General features: G+C 35.7%; 1 protein-coding gene across 2 annotated transcripts in view; it reads left to right on the forward strand.

Annotated features, from left to right (window-relative positions):
* Nucleotides 1-22,365, forward strand: part of COL11A1 (collagen type XI alpha 1 chain) — a 257,545-nt gene that overhangs the window by 230,505 nt on the left and 4,675 nt on the right. For both annotated transcript variants that reach the window (XM_049880227.1, XM_049880228.1), the window contains 8 exons: nucleotides 9,305-9,358; nucleotides 10,278-10,385; nucleotides 10,928-10,981; nucleotides 11,087-11,122; nucleotides 11,216-11,269; nucleotides 13,100-13,349; nucleotides 17,474-17,586; nucleotides 20,057-20,125. In XM_049880227.1, coding sequence (XP_049736184.1) covers nucleotides 9,305-9,358; nucleotides 10,278-10,385; nucleotides 10,928-10,981; nucleotides 11,087-11,122; nucleotides 11,216-11,269; nucleotides 13,100-13,349; nucleotides 17,474-17,586; nucleotides 20,057-20,125 — 738 coding nt within the window. The remainder of the gene's footprint in view (nucleotides 1-9,304; nucleotides 9,359-10,277; nucleotides 10,386-10,927; nucleotides 10,982-11,086; nucleotides 11,123-11,215; nucleotides 11,270-13,099; nucleotides 13,350-17,473; nucleotides 17,587-20,056; nucleotides 20,126-22,365) is intronic.

A 22,365-nucleotide genomic window follows, 5' to 3' on the forward strand; every position in this document is an offset into this window, starting at 1 on the left:
TGGTAAAGGTATCTGAACATCATTATTCAAAAATAGTAGGTGAAAAGGGATTAATTAAAAGAGCAAACAAAGGACACCTTTATATGACACAATGCAAGTATAGTGCATGTTGGTTTAAAAAAACCAAATCCCTCCATACTGAAATTTAAACTTTACAAAAATGCTCTTAACATTAATACACTAATTCCCTGAAAGATATATACATACTCAGAAAGCCATCAAAACTGGGATTTACATTCCTAATTATACAGGAGGAATTTTAGCCATTCCTCTTACTAAAAATGACACAATAACTTTCTGTAATACCAGCCCCAGTGCCATTGAGTCGATTCCGACTCATAGCGACCCTATAGGACAGAGTAGAACCGCCCCATAGAGTTTCCAAGGAGCGCCTGGAGGATTTGAACTGCCGATCCTTTGGTTAGCAACGATAGCACTTAATCACTATGCCACCAGGGTTTCCTTCTGTAATATACCTACTAAATATTTCATAAGTGTGAAAGATGATTTTGGAACTTTCACTGAAGAAGTTAAGAATCATGTATTTTAAAACCAGTCAATTCCAACTCATGCTGACCCCATGTGTGGCAGAGTAGAACTGCCCTCCACAAGTTTTGTATGAGAATGCCTTTGGACGCAGATTGCCAAGCCTTACTTTTCAGGTGCGTCTGGGTGGGATGGAAGCACCAACTTTTCTTTTAGTAGCCCAGTGTTTAACCATTGCGCTGTCCAGGGATTCCTTATTTATTTTAATAAGTGGAAAAATTATCAAATTTTGAATGACTTCAGGCAGAAGATTAACAAATCTACACATGACCCCATCAGGACAAGAGTTTGGTTAAAGCAGGATCACCTCTCTGCCTGGCCAGTGCACTCAGTTTAGGGATAATCTCCTTATATACAGTAAACTCCTAGCTGCACTGAGCCCAACAGGAAAAAAAAAAAAAAAAAAAAAACTTTTCCTTAGTGTCACCCTAAAATTTTCCAGAGATTTCTTCTTGTTATTTCAGATTTTCCAGGAAGTATTCTGAGCTTTCTCTGGATGATATAAAAAGTACCATACAAAAGATTTCCTTCAGCTAATTTAAAAAAAATAAGATACCAGACATATTGCCTGATGCCAGCTTGCAAAAGTTAGTATTTCTGACTCTTGGGTAAATGTGGCTATGTAGCAAGGAGGCTGAACAACTCAAACCTTTTTAGGCAAAGTAAAAAGAATCAGAATTGAGCAACGTGGATCCCATTCTATTCACTGGGCAGATTGTTTTATTGGGGATCACTTATAATGTGAATACAATATAGCTTTTCCATAGTTTCAATTATTCTTGACCGTGATACCTATCTTAATGAAAATGCTACTTAGTCCTCATGAGCTGAGGATGAGCAGAGAAATCATCTCCAGAATGCCTTTTATGGCAATTTAATGAGCTTTTCAAGTCACCTAAGAAGCATTTATTTTAGTACGTAATTTTTACCAGAATGAGAAGCAGCATATCATGGTTGTTAAGGTCTTCAACTCTCGAGCCAAATTCCCTGGATTCAATAATAAGCCCCACCACTTATTTACTGGATGACTTTAGAAAAGTGACTCAATTTCTTTAACTACAAGTTTTTCATCTATAAAATGGGTCTATAAATAACATCTATCACTTAGAACTTTATAAAGTTTAAATATGCTAAATGGGGATATTAACATAAACACTTAGACCATTGCTTGACACACTGTAGGCACCATATAAAGACTTATTAAATGAATGTGTTAAATGATGAGAAAGATTTTTGGAAAAAAAAAACTGTTTCATGTTCTTGGGGAAAGGTAACTAAATTAGTCTTCATTCAGCATGTGTACCATCAACAAACATGTTTACAAGGTAATGTTAATGGCAGAGAGTGACAAGCACAATTAACGTGATAAATAGTCTAATAGAGTCAAGCAGAGGGAGCTAGGTACACTCGTACAATGACCATTTCAAGGTCAACTCCTCTGGAGAGACTGTTAAGATTATTGAAGAAGTGAAAGAGGGGCTTAAGTGAGGATAAAAAGTGGGAGGCAAGACTAAAAGACGTGTGAAAACTAGTAAGAATTTTCATTAGTCTCTGAAACTTATCTGAATAATATTTTCTCCATAATGCATTTTCCCTCATTATATTATAAATGTATTTACACTCACATCCAAGTCTGCACAGGCCTCAGCTTGCTTATCCCTAGAATTTTGCTCCTACCTGCCAAGTCCCTTTACCACTTCTAGAAGCTGCCCATAACCCATAACTTTCTGCTAGAGTTCCACTCATCAGCCAAAGCCACAGAGGCATTTCCCTTTTCTCCAACTTTTAAGTGTGATTTAGCTGTTCAGTAAATACGACTACCCTGCCCTCATCATTCCAGGTTGGCAACTAGGAATTGAAACAGGACAAAAAGAACGATCAAGCTCTAACAGAGCATCCATTACTCACATAGGTAACAGTTTAACAATTTGATAGGAACCTATGAAGAGGGAATTCTTTGGGGTAGAGTGAAAGATTTTTTAACTTATAAAATGATTTCTGCTTGTTGTCCGTCTACCCTGTGTTATGAGCTCTATTAGGGTTTCGATATGATACAGTATTTTTTTTTATTTTTAAAAATTAAATATTTCTCATGATTAAAATTAGCATAACCTTATATATGCATTCATTCAATGTATATATTTTTATATATATGGAATCAGAATCGACTCAATGGCAGAGGGTTTTGGTTTTGGAATCACCATATGGAAGTCAGTATAGATAAATAGTTCATGTGGGAACTAAAGGAAAGCTAAATACAGTATTCAGACTGTATAGAGAATTCCAATAGTGTTTTCTTGACTAGATAGTGAGCAAATATTAAATGGGGATAGGAGAATGTTTTCAAGTATTATAGAAGAGTAACTGTGGCTAAATGCTGCCCTCTGATGCAAAGTCAAAACTAACATGATTTAATAATTTTAAAAATAAATATTGTTTCATATTTTATTTAATCTGTTTTATTTTAAAGGTTCTATTTTGTTTTGCCCCACATTTTTTTTCATTTTAAAAAGCTTTTTGCTACGATGTAGTTGAAAAATTATTCCATATTTGTCTTTAGAGGAATTTACTTCTTTACAAAGATTGATTAATAAAATATCTGGTAGCATTATTTTCAAACCATAAAAGCCCGAATAAAGAGGAGGATAGATTACCGAATTGAAGTTTAACTTTTTTTTTAATGCTACGCTTAGACTATCTGTGAACAGAACTTAGATGCCTAGCATTCCATAATAAGTAAACAGGTTTCAACAACAAAGCATTTGCCTTTCACCAAATTAAACATTACTTCACAATTTTACATTCTAAATAAAGTGTAGGATCTGCAGTTTCTTTAAACTTGAATACACTAGAGTTTCGAGTTGCATGTCAAAGCAAGTAGTCTCTAAAGCATAAGAGTGCAGGGGAAAATGTTCGATCGGGTATTCTAGACACTTAAGACTGTATCATCCCTGTTTTCCTTTTCACTTTATTGCTTATGAATTATGTATTTCCCCAGCGTTTTTCAATTTACAATATCCTAAAGAGGAAATAGAAAATATGTATACTTGGAATAACATATTTATATGCAGAGTTGATGCTTTTGATCTGTTTCAGGCTCAAAGGGTTATTTATAACTGCCATCAATATCGTAACGTTACCAATTTATCTTTCCAGCTGATGAAATTGATAAGAAACTGAGTCAGCAAGGCAAATTCCTTCATAAATACAGCTCATAATTTCATAAGATATTATTAACTGAGAGGAATTAATGTGAATTTTCTCTAACTCCTTCATGAATAACACTTGTAGAGACAATTTTAGAATTTGTTACAAACACAAGTCGTATCTAGGCTATTTTTCATTAAGACTGAACAATTAGAATTCCTAGTCTTTCTTTCTCTTTTTATTTGTTTTGCCGTTTTAGCTTGGACTATTACACTGGGATAAGAAAGTTAATAGATATCTGTCTGTAGCATATCTAAACCTGATGATAATCCTAATTACCATTTGTATTATGCTTCACTGTTTATACAGTGCTTTGTCTGGTTTCTTTCTTTCTCACAATACTATGACATTATTAGAATACTTTTATAGCTAAAGCTCAGACATAATAACTTATTGATCCAGTTTCACCCAAGTAACGTGTGGTAGACTTGAGCCTGTGAGTGAAACAGTGATTGAAATATTGATGTTCTCTAAGCAACATCCCTGTCAGCTCTGTCACGTACAACAAAAATCCTGTAAAGCGTACCACCTGCCTGAGAGAGGTGGAACATAAAAGAAAGAAAGCAGACTGGTTTCTTTAAATAGTTTCATATTTTTAATCTATAGAATATATTTATTTTTAATAGACATACATCAATTTTATCCAGCATTCTTAAATGGTCTGTGCTATTCATACAAGCATATGGTCCTTCAGTACAATTACATTTTTGTTAGAACTATTTTTCCTTTTTTTTTTTTTTTAACCACACTGCTCTAATACAGTGTCTTTGGCACCTACTCTGTTAGTGAGATGACCTTAAAAAATTATTTGTTTCTATTACACATTTACATTACTTTATTACATAGATGCCACCGGGCAGTGGCGCCTCTAGAGTTAGTGTCACCCAGTGTGATAACTTACGGTGTAAATCCCTCCCCCACCGGCCCAGGGGCAGAGCCCACCCCGGCCACCGGTCTCGCCCCACCCCTGCGCTGGGCGGAGCACCCAGCCTTCTGCAGCCTGACTGTTGCATGATGGGGGGTATAGTGGAGGTGGGGGGTGGTGATGAGTTATCGCACCAAGTGACTGGTGACATCAATTCTAGTGATGCCACTGCTTTGGCACGCCCCCCCCCCCCACCCCAGCAGTGGCTGTGCCCTGTCTCTGCCTCCGCTGCTGCCGCGAACCCTGGGGTCATTTTGGAGTCACCTCCTCTGACAGTGTCAGGGGGTGCACTGTGCACCCCTACACCTCCCTAGTGATGCCACTGCTAGTGGGCAACATTTTTTGCCTAATTGATGATTCACCAGGCATTTCTGATGAGACAAAAAAAAAAAAAAGAAACAAAATAAATCCTTTTATTTATGAAAGTTTTAAACTAATAGGACAAAATCGGTAGTATTTTAATTTTAACACAAATAAGATCCTTTCTGCTGTTCTGATTTGCCTGCTGGTTTAACTAGATTTGGACTACATGCTACAGAGCAGTGGTTCTCAAATCTTAACGGGCATCAGACCTGTGAACAGATTGCTGGAGAAAGCCCTGGATTTCTGATTGGATCGTTCTGCATGAGGCCTGAGAAACTGATGCTTCAACAGGTCTGCAGGTGATGCTGATGCTGCTGATGTGAGGACCACATTTTCAGAACCACTACCTAGACATATATTTGAAAATGAACTTGGTAATTCCCTTCTAGTGTTTTTTGCCTGCTTAAGTTAAGCAAAGCGGTATGGTTATTTATTTTTATACAAAAGAAAATCTAAGCTGGACATAAATTAAGTCTAAGAATTGACTTCTAATAAGAAACCTTATTAGAAGAGAGTCATTACACGCATTCACATTTAAAATTGCACGTGCTTCCGATGAAAATAATTTTTATCTGTTTCTGATAAGCGATGCATGGAAATTGCCCGCTTTTATATCAGTTGCTTTCAGACTTTCAAATTTGTTGATAATAAATTGATCCATGAATTAAAGAAATACAAATATATCTAATTATAGCTCAAATACTGTCTTAAATTACCTAGTGCTGCTATAACAGATTACCACAAGTGAATGGCTTTAACAAACACAAATTTATTCTCTCACCGTTTAGGAGCCTAGAAGTCTAAATTCAGGGTGCCAGCTCCAGGGGAAGGCTTTCTCTCTCTGTCTCCTGGATCTAGGAGAGTCTCAAAGCAGGGATCCCAGGACCAAAGGACAGGATGGACTCTTGTCTCTTCCTCTTGGTGACAGTGAGGTCCCTCTCTGCTCCCTTCTCTTTCCTTTTATCTCTTGTAAGATGAAAGCTGATGAAAGCCACCCGAGTAAAGGTGTTGTATCTCACCCTACCCATAGCCGTGCTTTGAGTTGGAATCGACTTGATGGCACTGGGTTTGGTTTGGTTTTTTTGGATTCCACCCTAATGCTGTCTCATTAACATAACAAATATAACCTAATCCTCTTTAATTTGACCTAATCCTGCACCATTAACCTAACAGACAGCTCACTCCCAAATGAGACCATAACCACAACCATAGAGGCTGGGATATACAACACAGCACAAAATGTAGGATGGATTATCAGATCACAAAATATAGAGGACAGCCATATAATACTGGGAATCATGGCCAAGCCAAGTTGACCCATATTTTGGGGGGCCACAATTCAGTCCAAGACAGATACTATTGTTACACAAAGACTGATTTATACTAATACTGCTCTTACTTTCACCTTGTATTCAGGATATTAGTGTGAGAAGTAACCTAAAAAAACCCAGGAATGGAAAAGACCTGTCTACTCAGTCTCGCAACAGCTTTGTAAAATAGGTGTGTTATAATCCTTAGTTTGCAGATGAGAAAACTGAAGCTCTGGTTAGCTAATTTACAATGCTAATCAGAGAAAGAGCCTGGCTCTATCCCAGGTCTATACTATTCTGAACTCATATGTTTCATACTGTAATACACCGCTTGGGTCAGATACATGGCTCTTAATACTTTTGATTCACAAAAATCACGGTGTAGAATCTAATGAAAAGGTTGGCGTTTTGAACTCACCCAGTGGCTTGGTGGGAAAAAGACCCGGCAATTTCCTACTATAAAGACTATAGCCAAGAAAACCCTATGGGGGCAGTTCTCCTCTGTCACACAGGGTTGCTACAAGTCGGAACCAACTGGACGCACACAATAACAACAGCCGTATGGAAGATACCAGTTAAAACAGATTGCTTTCTTAGTTCCATGTTAAAGATCATTGTTGAAGGTTTAATTCAAATAATTCAACTCAATCAAAATTATTCAAACTCACAGAGAAACCAAATGAATATTTTGTCTTTGTTGCTCAGTGCTTTACTTGCTGTGGGCAGTTGTGACCTACATTTTGTAGGATTACCATTGTCCTAATTTCATGAGCCACATACTTACAAATCATCTATTAGTGTCAGTTATTCTTCCTGCCACAGCATCTGTTGTATGTGTAGCTTTATTTGTAGTAATTTCAGAACCTAAAAAGGAAAAAAAAAAAAAAACAAACCTGTTGCCATCGAGTCAATTCTGACTCATAGCTACACTATAGGACATAGTAGAATTGTCCCATAGGCCTTCCAAAAAGTGGCTGGTGGATTCGAACTGCCGACCTTTTGGTTAGCAGCCGAGCTCTTAACCACCATACCACCAGGGCTCCACTAATTTCAGAACAGTAATCTTATTTTTGTCTATAGCTCCTGAATTGGATTTCTTATCTAAATTATTTGTAAATTTAATAATAAGACAATTATCCTTTTTCATGTGAGCAGCCTCTACTTCAATAGTTTAATTCTTACTTTATAGTCTAATGCGAAGACATTTATCCTTTCACTTTAAATTATATTTTATTCTAAAAGAATTTAGCAACTAATTCTTAGTCCTGCCCCACTACCTACAAAAATATTCTATTAATGACTTTTAAATAAACCTTTTCATCTACAAATTGGTGTACTCCAACTTGGAAGTCAACATAAACTAAGCTTCCAATTTCAGAACAAAAAGTTCCAATTTCAGAACTTTCCAGAAAGTTTATGAACTTCTGTTCCATTAACAATGAAGGAACTAGTGCCACATTTGATCATTCTTAAACCCCATCAATTCCTAAAAGTCTATTAAAATCTAGAGCAGGAATAACTCATCTGATTTTCTTGGCTCTGTTACCTAGATACCTAATTATTACATTCTCTCGACCTTTCTGGTAGCCTTGATTTTCAAGTATTCTAATGGGAGTAAATTATTAAGAGAAAGAAAAAAATCAATAAATACATATATTCTAGAATAGATATGTAATGGCAATCAAATGCCTCCTGTAGTATGAGTTACTAAAGTCATTTCCGGCTTTTAAGTAGGGATCTTCATTCAATTAAAGATTAAAGCAGTTTTGGCATTTTCTTTTGTTCCCAAATCCCCCCCCACCCGAACTATGTCACATCATGCAAGTGCGACTTACTGTTTACTATGTAGAATCCTTTCCTCCTTAAATATTTTATAGTCTAAATCAGCCATTTCATTCAAGACTTTTTTTTTTTTTTTTTCTTCAGTACTTTGCCCAATTGCCTTACTGCTCTTTTGGAGTGTCCTTTGTGTTACCTAAGTAGCACTATCTTCTCCTTGATTTTTTCTATCACTCTAAGGAGTCTAGTGATCGTATGGTAAAATAATTTTGGACTTGAAGCCAGAGACCTCACTTTGAATCCCAGATTTACCACTCGGAAGTTCAGTTTCTCACAAGTAAAATGTTAACAAATAGCTACTTCATCTGGATTGTTGTGAATATTGAAGATGTATTATTAAAATAATTTTGCAACCTCTGAGGCACCCTATACATGTAAGATGTTAATGTGATTATTATGTGTTTGGGTTTAGTACATCTCTCTTTCCAGGATCATAGTGAAAGATGTCAATTTTCAAGCAAGCAAAGAAATAAGAATTGAAGTCAAAATTCAAATAGACATAGCCAAACAGAATTACAGAATCCTGGTTTTAAATTAGTATATACAGAAAGTATCTTATCATTCCACAGTTACTAAGCACTAATCCAGAGTCATATAAAATATAGCACTTATTTAAATGTGAAAAAATAGTTTATTAAAATCTTTGTCTAAAAATTTCCTGTGATTTTCAAAGGTCAGTTGTGTCAAAAGTTTATCAAGATTTTTGTTTTTTGGTTTTTCTTTTTCAGTCTTTATTGAACAGATTCTAGCCTTTTAATTTGAGTTTAGCACAGAAATATTTGATTGACAAGTACAGTTTGGAATTTTTTCTTCTAAAATTAGTGTAGTTAAAAATTCACCCTTTCTTCTTAACTGAATAGCCATGTAAAACGTCCTATTTTTACCTTAATATTTATTTAATCAAATATATTAATGTTATGGTTACAGATTAAACCGTATATTTTAAACATACAAATTTATTTAGAATCCTGAAAAATAAACTAACAGTGATCTTTATTAGCTGTTTTTGAACTCTATCATATTTCCAAAAACAGATTATCTCTGTGAAGAGTAATGTGATTCTCTAATTCAGACCTCTACTCTATTATATATTTATTCTTTCCTCATAATTTAGGGACCTCCTGGTTTACCTGGTCTCAAAGGTGACCCTGGCTCCAAGGGTGAGAAGGTGAGAAAAACAAAAAAACAATGTATTATTAAAATTTTGGTATTCTGGTAGCAGAGGGAAGGACTTTTGCATATTAAAGTCACTGAAAAGAAAATTTCAAAGAATATCTTTGACATCTTATCCATGGAAAAATCTGTCATCTTCAGGTTCCCAGATGTATTTAGAGAAGAGAAAATACGCAAAGTAATAGTGAAAAATGCACCAGAATTCAATGTTATATCTTCTCAATATTCCCTTATAAGAACCATATGGAGAAAGCACATGGTTATACTAAAATAACTTTTCAGAAAATAAACAGATGGAATAACAAAATGACTGTTTTATGTTTTTAAACATGAAAAAAAATTAGCAAGAAAGATGAATAGTTGTTTCCCAGAATGTATGCTGAAATCCACAAAACAATTAAAGAAAATAAGCCTTTTCCAGACCAGAATTAATTTTTTTTAATTATTTTTAAGTAAGAGAGCATTTAACAATTGCAAAATCTCTGAAGAATAGAAATCATTTCATGTAAAATGAGATGCTTGCTCATACTGGGTTTTTTTAATTAAAGAAATGAATTTTTGGTTTTTTATTTTGCCAAAATTACATGTGGTCCTTATTGGTCTATTAGCTGAGGAAATTCCCTTTAAGTAACCGAAACATAGGAGATGATATTTTTAGAAAACATTTCCTTCCATAATACTTCCCACCTTAATAAAGTCCTCTCCTAATATAAGTAGTGAATGATCTCGTTACATGAGAGGACGTCCTTAAACATGCCTTCCATTCAGAATGGGTTATTTTAGACTTCTTTAATCTACATTTTTTTTATTTTTATACTTCAAGCATTTGATGTACAAATATCTTATGATTGTAATTTAATTACATAGCTGTAATTTTATACATCATTAAACTTTCTTTTCCCTATCTTCCATAGGGACATCCTGGTTTAATTGGCCTGATTGGCCCTCCAGGAGAACAAGGTGAAAAGGGTGACAGAGGGCTCCCTGGAACTCAAGGATCTCCAGGAGTAAAAGGAGATGGAGTGAGTAAAAATATCAATGATTTTCCTACTCCTTTCCTTACCTCTCACTGTCTCTCTCCTCTCTCTCTCTCTCACACACAACACACAGGCACACCACATATCCCTTTAAACAGGACAAAACAATTTATAGCATATTGATTCTAATCTGCTTAAACACATGTTTTCAAAAATAGATTTTTAACCTTGAGTAAATAAATTAAAAATAAGAGATAAGTTAGAAATCAAAAAATTCTAGTTCAGTAATTTTTTAATTAATTCTGCAGGCACGTATTGAATCTTCACCACATACAAATTATTATTCTGAGGGCTATAGAGATATAAAGGTCTATAAAACGAAAAGCTTATGGACCTTGAAGCAAAGGAAACAAAGATTTCAGATTATTTTGCAAATCTTATCTCTAAGATTCACAATGAAATATCTTTAGGCTATTCTTAAGTATTTTTTAATTCTGTAAATTTTGCAGTGTGTGTTATTAGCCTATGCAATACATGAAGACAGGGTAGATGAGGAAAACTTTTAAATTGGATTATTTTCTCTTTAGGGAATTCCTGGTCCTGCTGGTCCCTTAGGCCCACCTGGACCTCCAGGTTTACCAGTAAGTACAAAACGAAATCTTGTAAGGTTGAATTAATTTATAAATATACCAAAAAGACACAAATTCCTCAGATTTTATCCATACTTTTGCCTATGCATTTTCTAGGGTCCTCAAGGTCCGAAGGGTAACAAAGGCTCTACTGTAAGTACTTTTGCCTTTGGCATTTTAATTTTCCAATACTTATTCAAATACCTTATTCATGATTTATGCCTCATCCCTTTCTGTTTCTAACAGGGACCTGCTGGCCAGAAGGGCGACAGTGGTCTTCCAGGGCCTCCGGGACCTCCAGTAAGTGCATGTTAATATTGTGAGCCTGCCAATGATTTATCTGAGTTTATAGGATGGAACAGAGAAGCACTGTCAAGGGTGCTATTTTTGTAGGAAGTGGCAACTACATCAGTGAAGTCATCAGGTCTACATGCCAAGGCTTGTCTTTTAATCGATCTTACTCCTTTAAATACAAGGATGTCTTAATTATATGATAATGTAGTATTTATTAATTTTTTAAGAGAATCATTTACTTTTTTTATGTCAGACTTTAATGAAATCAACTGATCGTAGAGCACAAAGATACACTTACATCTGATACTACAAATAAAGGCAAAAGTTCAGATGCTGGACATCTTTATCCTATTGCATATAGTGATAGTAATAAAAGCAATAATAGCTACTATTTATTATTTTCCAGGCTTCATTGACTAAAAAACTGCTGAATTATAGAATGAAAATATAAACCCATGTGCAAAGAAATTTTAGTCTACTTCCTTGTGCTAAAACACTTCTAATTCTGTGAGTTAACTATTTGGATGAGTTCTATCTTGCACAATTGTACATTGAAGTTTCCGTTTTGTTTAAGTTTGTTAAAGTGTAAAGATTTAAGTAACAAATATTTGAAACAAACTAATGTGTATGTATTTGTAAAGTTTTATGTTTCATAATATGAATTATTACCAGGCATAGTAGATAACTCATTAGACAAGAGTCCTTAAATGCTCTTCTACTCCTCAGAGACTTTAAAATCTAGTTGGAGATAGGGCATGTAAATGAGGGCTAATTAATAAATAACATATGTCTGCACAAATCTGTGCTACATTACTTGTATAGATAGACAGTAAGCAGTTGCCATTGAATCCATTCCAACTCACAGTGACCCCATGTGTGTCAAAGTAGAACCATACTCCCTATGGTTTTCAATTACTGATTTTTTGGAAGTAGATTGCCAGGCCCTTCTTCTGAGGGTTTTTGGGTGGACTTGAACTTCTAGACTTTGGTTAGCAGCTGAGCATGTTAACCATTTACACTACCCAGAGTACTCTATTTGTATAGATTAAAAAACAAAAAACAAAAACCTGTTGCCCTTGAGTCAGTTCCAACTAATAGAGTTTATATAGATAAAACCAAAAAAACCAAACCCACTGCTGTTGAGTCGATTCCGACTAATAGCGACCCTAGGGCCAGAAATCGCCTGATTACTGTGGCTACCTCAAAACTCCCCATATGTTCCTTGTAAGGAACTAACAAAGGAAAAAAAAAATTATATGTATATACACACATGTATATAAATGTGTATACGTGAAGGAGTCCTTGTGGCACACTGGTTAATGCACTTGACCGCTATTCAAAAGGTCGATGGTTCAAACCCACCAACTGCTCCACAGAAAAAAGATGTGGCAGTCCGCTTCTGTAAAGATTAAAACAAAAAAATAAAAACCAAACCCGTTACCGTCGAGGCAATTCCAACTCATAGCAACCCTATAGGACAGAGTAGAATTGCCCCATAGAGTTTGCAAGGAATGCCTGGTGGATTTGAACTGCCGACCTTTTGGTTAGTAGCCGTAGCTCTTAACCGTTATGCCACCGATCTTGGAAACCCTATGTGACACTTCTCCTCAGTCCTATAAGGTCACTATAAGTTAGAATCGACTCAGGAGGAACAGGTTTGGTTTTTATACATACTCATATAATCTTACACATTTATTTGGTAGCTATTAAGGAAAATACTGAAAAGCTAAACCAACTATGTTTTCTTTTTATGACAATGACATAACCAGTAACAACTAATATCTGCAGAAGTTTTTACTTAATGAAACAAGTTCACATAGATTATCTCTTTTACAGGGGCCACCTGGTGAAGTCATTCAGCCTTTACCGATCTTGGCACCCAAAAAAACGAGAAGGCATACTGAAGGCATGCAGGCAGATGCAGGTGATAATATTCTTGATTATTCAGATGGAATGGAGGAAATATTTGGTTCCCTCAATTCTCTGAAACAAGACATCGAGCATATGAAGTTTCCAATGGGTACACAAACCAACCCAGCCCGAACTTGCAAAGATCTGCAACTCAGCCATCCTGACTTCCCAGATGGTATGTTAATAATACACGACAAAGCAAATGCACTGAGTTACTAAGGTGCATTGTCAGCTCATTAATTCTAGTTAAATGTTTAATAGAGTCTCTAAATAAAGCCATAACAAATTATTATTAATTCCAGACTCGTAGACTAAAAAAGGTCATTTATGCTGTGTGCAGTTCAAGATCTGCTTTGTAAAATCCTTGTCTGTTAAATAAGATTTCATTAAATTATGCAAGATTATTTTTGGTTGATTGTAGCTAACACAGATGTATTTTGCCCTTGTAATAGCTATCGTTGAATGGGTATTTCATGTGAACATATGTGATTATTACTGTACAGCTATTATTTATATCCTAACTTATTTTAAGAAGCAAAGATGTCACTTTGAGAACTAAGGTGTGCCAGACCTAAGCCAGGGTATTTTCAGTCGCCTCGTGTGCATGCAAAAGCTGTACAGTGAATAAGGAAGACCAAGAAATTGATGCCTTTGGATCATGGTGTCAGCAAAGAATATTGAACATACCATGGGCTGCCAGAAGAACAAACAAGTCTGCTACCAGTCCCTCCTGATATGCTTAGTGGAGTGTCAGGGAAAATGAAGAAGACCCTCAGCGAGATGGATTGACACAGTAGCTGCAACAATGGGCTTAAGCACAGCAATGATTGTAAGGATGGCGCAGGACCAGGCAGTGTTTCATTCTGTTGTACGTAGGGTCTCTATGTGTTGGAACTGGCTCAATGGCACCTAACAATGACAACTTATTTTAAGTTGTTAAAAATAAACTTGCTAAATAGCGTAACTAAACCCTATTTGGTCACTCAGTTTAGCAATAATTTGGTGAACAGAATATTTAAAAGTTGGAATAAGTTGGGGCAAAAATATATCTTTCATTGATCAACAAATAACTGGTACAACTGTGAAGAGTGTACTTAGTAATAATCAAAGTGATTTACTAGAATAGTTACTATTTGATGACACCTTTTACATACTTATTGTTCAGAGGACGAAACAGTTGCAGGTGTGATGTGAGTTGACTGAACTCAGTTAGTGAACTATCAAAGGACAGATCTTTATCTAATTTTAAATCTCCCCGTTGTGAGGCAAAACACTGTCTCCCATTTGACACCCAAGAAAATATTCTCTTTCACTATCAATCATGTAATGAATGTCATAGTTGAGATATAAATAAGTCAGTGCGGAGAGAAAAGTTTAATCCGTTTTAGAAACAGCCACTGTGAAGAAAGAATATCATAAAATCTTCTTATCGTAATGGAATTATTAAGACCCTTGTACAAATTAGTATTCAGGTCTTTAAATTTATCATATGTTTATTTGAAGGAAACATGTTTAGTTTTGTATTAATTCAGTGATTTATAAGGAGAACCTTACTTTTAACTGGTGTTATGCATGCACAGGAGCTAGATGACTTGAGTTTGTGTCTGTACCAGAAAATTTCTGCTTTTAATAGCGAACTTGAATATACTGGATCAATCAGAAAATCCTTATTGAGTTTTTGTGGAATTCAGAAGAGAATACAGAAAATATGATTATATGAGTCCAAGACATCTGACCTAGATGAAAAAGGAATTGAAAGCCTAACATAAAAGATGGCAGCATGTGCTGAGTTATAAAACCAAAACCAAAAAACAAACCCACTGCCGTCGAGTCGATTCCGACTCATAGCAAACCTATAGGACAGACTAGAACTGCCCTGTAGAGTTTCCAGGGAGCACCTGGCAGATTTGAACTGCTGACCATTTTGGTTAGCAGCCGTAGCACTTAACCACTATGCCACCAGGGTTTCCGAGTTACAAAGCAGCAAATGTTTAATTGGAATACAAAGAGTAAAAAAAAAAAAAAAGATTATGAATTTTGGTAATGGTAAGTTCACTGTGGCCTATAGTTCTCAGTGGCTTCTAATACAGTAACTAGTTTCGTTAATTCTCTAATATGTCAGTTAATTCATTAATGATTGCTAATAATTATTTACTGGATAGTGCCAGGCACTGTTCTTCATGCCGCGATTACAAATGAGTGGAAGGAATGATGCCCTCAAGCTGCTTATGATCTAATGGTGGAGACAGGAAAAAATGGAATTAACCAAAGATGTTACTAATGGCATATTATGACAGATACCATGGAAGAAAATATGGATTTAAGTTAAGGAATAATTCTACTTTGGATAAGAATATAGAGGGTTAATATTTGAGGAGCTGACATTTACACTGAAATCTTAAAGAGATGGCCAGCTACGCTAAGAATCAAAAGCATATGGTAGGCAGAGGTTATAGGGCATTTTCAAAGCTTTGAAGAAGGCAAGCTCATGCAGTTTTCAAGAACTGAAAGATCACTGTAGTTGAATAATAGCAAACAAACTAGAGAATAACTTGAAGTGATTTGGGAGGAAGCAAAATGGAATCGGAAAGCTGGTCAAGAAGCTGTTGGACTGATCTAGGTGGGTGATGATACAGTGAATTAGGGATGTGGAAGTAGAAATGGGAAATGAATAACTTAGAGATACGTTAAGTATACTATCCATAGGATGCTGAATCACCAACAATGATATCTTAAGCTATTAATATGTAATTTGACAGAATATTTAATGGTAGTGATAACTGAGCAAAGCAAGTTAAAAATGATAACATATGATTAAAAGCTACGTATTCCTAAAAGCCATACCCATAAAAAACCCTATTGCTGTCAAGTCGATTCCAACTCATAGTGACCCTATAGGACAGAGTAGAACTGCGCCATAGGGTTTCCCAGGCTGTAATCATTTTGGAAGCAGACTGCCACATCGTTCTCCTGCAGAGCAGATGGTGCGCTTGAACCACCGGCCTTTTGGTTAGCAGATGAGCACTTAGCCACTGTGCCACCAGGGCTCCTTAAAAAAAAAAAAAAAAACTTCAAAGCTTAAGAGTGGTTATCTCTTTGGGAAAATCTTGGATGATATTTATGTACTGGTACTTTTTTTTTTTTTTCCCCCCGGAGGATTCCAATTTGCAGCAGATTGGAATGTATTAATGATATAACAAAAAGACTGTAGATGTTTTGGTTAAACAAAACATAAACTAGGGTTAAATAATATATCTGAAGTTACCTGAAAAATGGTAGGACCTTCTTGACTATTAGAGTCCTTTTTTGTTTTATATACAGTAGTAATAGAAGCTAAAGCACATTGATCGACATTGGATTTTTGAGAGTTCCAGTACTAAGCTAACCAATTTGAGTTCTAAAATGTTAAAAGTTCATAACCAGTGGATTGGCAGAATTCACATTTATGTTTGAAATGAAGTGGCAGCATGAAAAATGATAGGAGAGAAGCAATCTTCATATGTACATCAATTATGTCTTCCAATAAATCTTGTTAATGAACAATACTGTCAATCATTTAAAGAATAACTTTGTTTATGTTACTCCCACTACTTTCCACCTTTACGCATCTGATACCAAATTAATGATCATGATTATTCACATGATAAAGTTTGTTCTACAATATTTCAATAGTGACATTAATAGCAGATTTCATTTAAATACACAAAGTAGACCTCATCTGTAGAATTTCAATAATGCTATTAACAGTAGGCTGCATTTAAGTATATAAAGTAGACCTTCTTCTTGGGACCCAATTCAGAGGGGAGTAGATTTACTACAAGAACAAGTTTTGCTCTGAAGTAATGCAACAGTACTCTATCACTTCCATTGTTACAGATAAATAAATCAGGAATAAAATATATTGGCTATTATGCTCAGATTTCTTAAATAGTAAAAAAAAAAAATCAAGTGTATCTGTTTCCAGTGTGCATGGAACTTATTACAAATAGATAAATAGAATGTTACTATTTGAGGAAGTGTCATTTAAATTGAAACCTAAAATATATCATCCTGTTAGGAATAAGAAGAGTGCCTAGGCAGAGGGTAAGGGGCAAAGGATTGGAGCAGACAAGGACTCACTCTTCAGCTGTTGAAACATATACTCCAGTATTCCCAAAGACATTAATAGAATTCATGTGGGAAAAAAAAATCCATGAATTTGCATTTTCCTTTTCTCTTTCTAATAAAATTTATCGTCTACTGCATTTGACTTCTGACATAAACTAATTTGTATATGACATATGTTTTCTTACCTTCTAGGTGAATATTGGGTTGATCCGAACCAAGGTTGCTCAGGAGATTCCTTCAAAGTTTACTGTAATTTCACATCTGGTGGGGAGACTTGTATTTATCCAGACAAAAAATCTGAGGGAGTAAGTACCAGTCTGTTTTGGTGGCGACTGTTGAGAGTTCCTGCCATGTTTTTGCAATATTGAACTAAACAGGAAAATTATACTGTCATATTTTCATTTATCTGCTTTTCTTACAGGGTAATTAGAGTATTTCATTTGCATAAATATGAATGTGACACTGAAGTGATGCAGAGCGTTAACAAATACCCCTCTCCTTTATATTTTACCCAGACGTATTCTTAATGCACCTGCTTGCAGTCTAAAATTCTATTGCTTTTCGTGACACAACAAGCTGAATCTCAAATTTTAGTGCATCTACAGTATTTTTCAGTCCAATTGCCACGTGATAGAACTCACAGCTGCATATTATACTCAAAATACATGATTTTATAAAGAATTAATCTTTTATATGAGTATTATGCACACATTCTTTTTTTTTAATGTTTAACCCTTTCGTTACTACCTTTTTTCATCTTAATTTTTTTTTTTTTTTTTTGATTGCATGTGTTTTCAGTATTGGAATGCATGCTTATTAATTGAGTAGGTTTAAGTTTTTGGTTGGTAATGTGGATTTTCAGAAATATGATCTGGCAATACAATCTGCTAATGAAGTGAGTGGCACTCTAACACCATCGATCTGTGGCGTGCCAGTATGCCACTGAGAGCTAGGGTAGATAATTTATTGCTGCCACTTTTCCATTTGGTTACATGGGGAAACTCTGGGTTTCCAAATATGACAAGAAAAGCTAAAACAAATCCATCAGGGCTCCCTAAGTATCACACAAGAAAGCCATAGTTATGCTTGCAAGCCTTATCTCACAGAAATAAGGAGAAAAAAAGCAGAAGTTTACAAAACTAACTCATCCAGGAAGCATCACCTAATAGAATGATCAACCTACACAACAGTGAGGCTCTAACTCTGGTTTTCTGAGCTTCAGGAATTTCAAAAGGGTCCCACCTTGAAGTTAATTTCATTAGAACCAGAATAACCCCTTACCTCTGCAGTGGCGTAGTGGATAAGCACTGCCGTTGCTAACCAAAAAGTCAGCAGTTTGAATCCACCAGGCGGACCTTGGAAACTCTCTGGGGCAGTTCTGCTCTGTCTTATGGTGTCACTATGAGTCAGAATCGACTCAATGGAATGGGTTTTCTGAGGTCCAGAGGTATAAAAAGCGGCTGGCATACTGTTTATACCAATGGTAATAAAAGGTGTTTTAAACCTCTTGCCATCGAGTCAGTTCCAACTCACAGTGAGCTGTAGGACAGGGTAGATCTGCCCCATAGGATTTCCAAGGCTCTAATCTTTTCAGAAGCAGACTGCCACATCTTTCCCCTGTGGAGTGGCTGGTGGGTTGGAAACACTGACCTTTCTGTTAGCAACTGAGCACGTAACACTGCACCACAGATTCCTTGATTTCCTCCTAGCAGTGTCAAATACTTGACTTATGCTTTTAAAGCTAAATGCAAGTCATTGATATAAGGAAATATTTTTCACTAGCATAATTATATTCTCCAAACACTCAATGTTTTAGGGATTTTGTCCTCATTTGTGCTCTTACAATAAATCTCATTCTTAGTAAATGGTGTGGGCACACAGACACAGAGATGCCTTAAGGCAAAGCAAGTAGATGTATGGCTAGAACTTCATAAGAGAAAAGTTAAGTTTGTGAGAAAAAGGGGGGTAATAGGGGCAGGAGGTAAAGTGACTTTCATTTCCCAACCCCATGTGGCATGTAGTGAAGCATAGTGAAGCTTCCCTAATCCCCAAAGGAATATGGGATGATAGAAAATACTTCCCTTACACTAATTACTAAAATTTCCTAAAATGAAGACTTATATACTCTTACATTTTGCTGATCTTTGCAAGGCAATACAATAAATGCAGATCTATAAAAGCTGCTTAATTGTCTTCCCAGCAGGCATGATTAAGCTTGCATCCTGCCCACAATTTTTGCATAGTCTCTGGCCCCTAGTTACTGGCCAGGTCCTTTCAGAAGGGCTCTCTTGGCCATGGAATACTGAGGGTACCCTTCTTGCCTGGCGATGGCTGGCATTTTGAGGGTTTCCTTTGCAAGTGGCTACCTAAGAGTTCCACCAGTGCCTCCACCACCCTTAGTATGCCTTTACCAGGCTGGTTTTATTCTTCTTCTCTTTTCAAACCAGCTAAGAGAACATGAAGGAAATGATTCAATCTTAATTAAGTAGAATTCACAGGATCTATCTCGAAATTTACTCTTTATCATTTTGTGTAACCCAGGGTAGATGTCATTTTAAAACGATTTAAAAGCTTACAAAAAGCTCTTACTGAAAAAATACATATATAGGATTAATAGCAGACTGCATTTAAATATATAAAGTAGGCCTTCTTAGGATATAATTCAGAGGGGAGTACACTTACTACAAGAGCAAGTTTTGCTATAATATTGCTATGTATACAACATTATTCATATTTTTTTACCTGCTTTCTAATTTTCCTGTCCCTTTGCAACAGATAAGAATTTCATCATGGCCAAAGGAGAAGCCAGGAAGCTGGTTTAGTGAATTCAAGAGAGGAAAACTGGTATGTTGTTACCACAAAATGAAATGGTTTATCTTGAGCTTTGTAAGTGAAGCTCAAATTATAAATTTCTAGTCTCTGACTATGAAAGTCTAAATTATACTAATCAAGATTCCACCTGTTCTGTAGTTTGTTCCATTTTTATTGAATCACTGTGGTATTTTAGAGTCGTCTAAAATTTTTCTGTCATGTGGATAGAAATATACAAGAATGCCTGAAAAGAATCACCAAGTTAAGTATTTCATTGAGTACCTGAGATAGACATCATTAAAAAAAAGAATTATGTTAGAAATATCTGCTGTAGAGAAAAAATACAATTTAGAACTCTGACTCCAACTATTTCATTTTCTCTCTGTTTGAAACTTAATTCATTTTTGTTCTCCAGTAAGGATGTTTAGAAAGTGTTGTGGTTCTATTGATTGCTACATTTGGAAATCTAGTGACTCGTCTGGCCCTGTATTTGTATATAGCACAAGTTTACTTAGTTGTTCACCGTTAATTTTACAGAGAGATTTTAAGATCAGATGACAAAACTAAATTCATATTTAAAAGCTACTTAAAAAGATCCATGTGTTTAAAATATTTTAGTTAGAATGTATTCTGATTGAAGTGTTTCCCGTTTATCCAGTTGATTTAATGTTCAATGTTACTTAAAAAATCATTTTTATTTCAGTTGACAACTCTATTTATGCAGTTATTATTTCCATAGGACTCTGCCCATAGTAATTAAAAACTTTTAGTGAAGTTGTCCGCCTGACTTATAATTCTTTAGTTCACCCTTAAGTTACATATTACACATCCATATTTCACTCTTATCTGTGTATGAGGTAAAAATACATACCCAAAAGAATTGCATACATGGTTTTATTTTGTGTTTTTTGCTTTCATTTGCTTTCCTTAGGGTACCTTTCCCAAATAGATTCTTTTTTTCTCCGACTTCATAAGGCCCCTCATCTAAGCTGTTAATCACTAAGAAATAAGGATAAGGAAGAAGACACAGATAACTGCCCTTACACTGACTGATTCTCTAATCTGGGTGATTTTTTTTTTTTTTTCTTTTTTATCTTTGCTCTAGGTTCATATATTTCAGCTGACCCCAGCTGTTTTAATCATAGCCATTAAAATAATTTATGAAGATGATGCATGAGACAATATTTAATAATTTACAATTAAGACTATTTTCTTATTATTTATTATTAATTATTTATTGAGTTGATAAATATTCACCTGCATTGTCTCAGAAATTATGCTTGGTGCTAAAGAAACAATGATGAATAAACACATTGTGTAAGAGGAGGGCAGATAAACAATGTCTGTGCCAAAAAACTCTTGTTGTTTGCAGCCAAGTTGATTTTCAACTCATATCAACCCCATGTGACAGAGCAGAACTGCCCCATAGGGTTTTCTAGGCTGTAATCTTTATGGGAGCAGATTGCCAGGTCATTCTCCCATGGAGCCACTAGTGTGTTCAAACTACCAACATTTAGGGCAGCAGCTGAGAGCTTAACCATTGCTCCACCAGGGCTCCTTGTGCAGAAAATTAGAAGAACAAAAAAAGCCTTAGAGATTTTTGGCCCCTGTAAACAGTTTTCTGCGGCCACTGTAACAAATTACCACAAACTTGGTGGGTTCAAACAACAGAAATTATTCTCTCACAGTTCTGGAGGCCAGAAGTCCAATATCAGTTTCCCTCAGATAAAATCAAGGTGTTGGCCGGCACACACTCCTCTGGAGACTGTAGTGCAGAATCTGTTCTTTACCTCTTCCAACTTCCGTTGGTTGTTGGCTTTCCTTGGCTTTTAGTCGCATCACTCCAGTCTTTACCTCCATCTTCACATCACCTTTTCCTCTGTGTGTACATGTTTTTTCTATTGTCCGTATCAATTTTCCCTCTGATTTTCTCTTATCTGGACACTTGATTACATTTGCAAAGATCTTTTTTCTAAATAAGGTAACATTCACAGATCCCAAAGATTAGGGTATGTTGTTGTTGTTGTTAGGTGCTGTCAAGTCAGTTCTGACTCATAGCGACTCTATGCACAACAGAATGAAACACTGCCTGGTCCTGAGCCATCTTTACAATCGTTGTTATACTTGAGTTCACTGTTGCAGCCACTGTGTCAGTCCACCTCGTTGAGGCTCTTCCTCTTTTCCGCTGACCCTGTACTCTGCCAAGCATGATGTCCTTCTCCAGGGACTGATCCCTCCTCACAACATGTCCAAAGTATGTAAGACGCAGTGTC

The sequence above is a fragment of the Elephas maximus genome, chromosome 3 (genome assembly GCF_024166365.1).
Source record: "Elephas maximus indicus isolate mEleMax1 chromosome 3, mEleMax1 primary haplotype, whole genome shotgun sequence".
NCBI lineage: Eukaryota > Metazoa > Chordata > Mammalia > Proboscidea > Elephantidae > Elephas > Elephas maximus.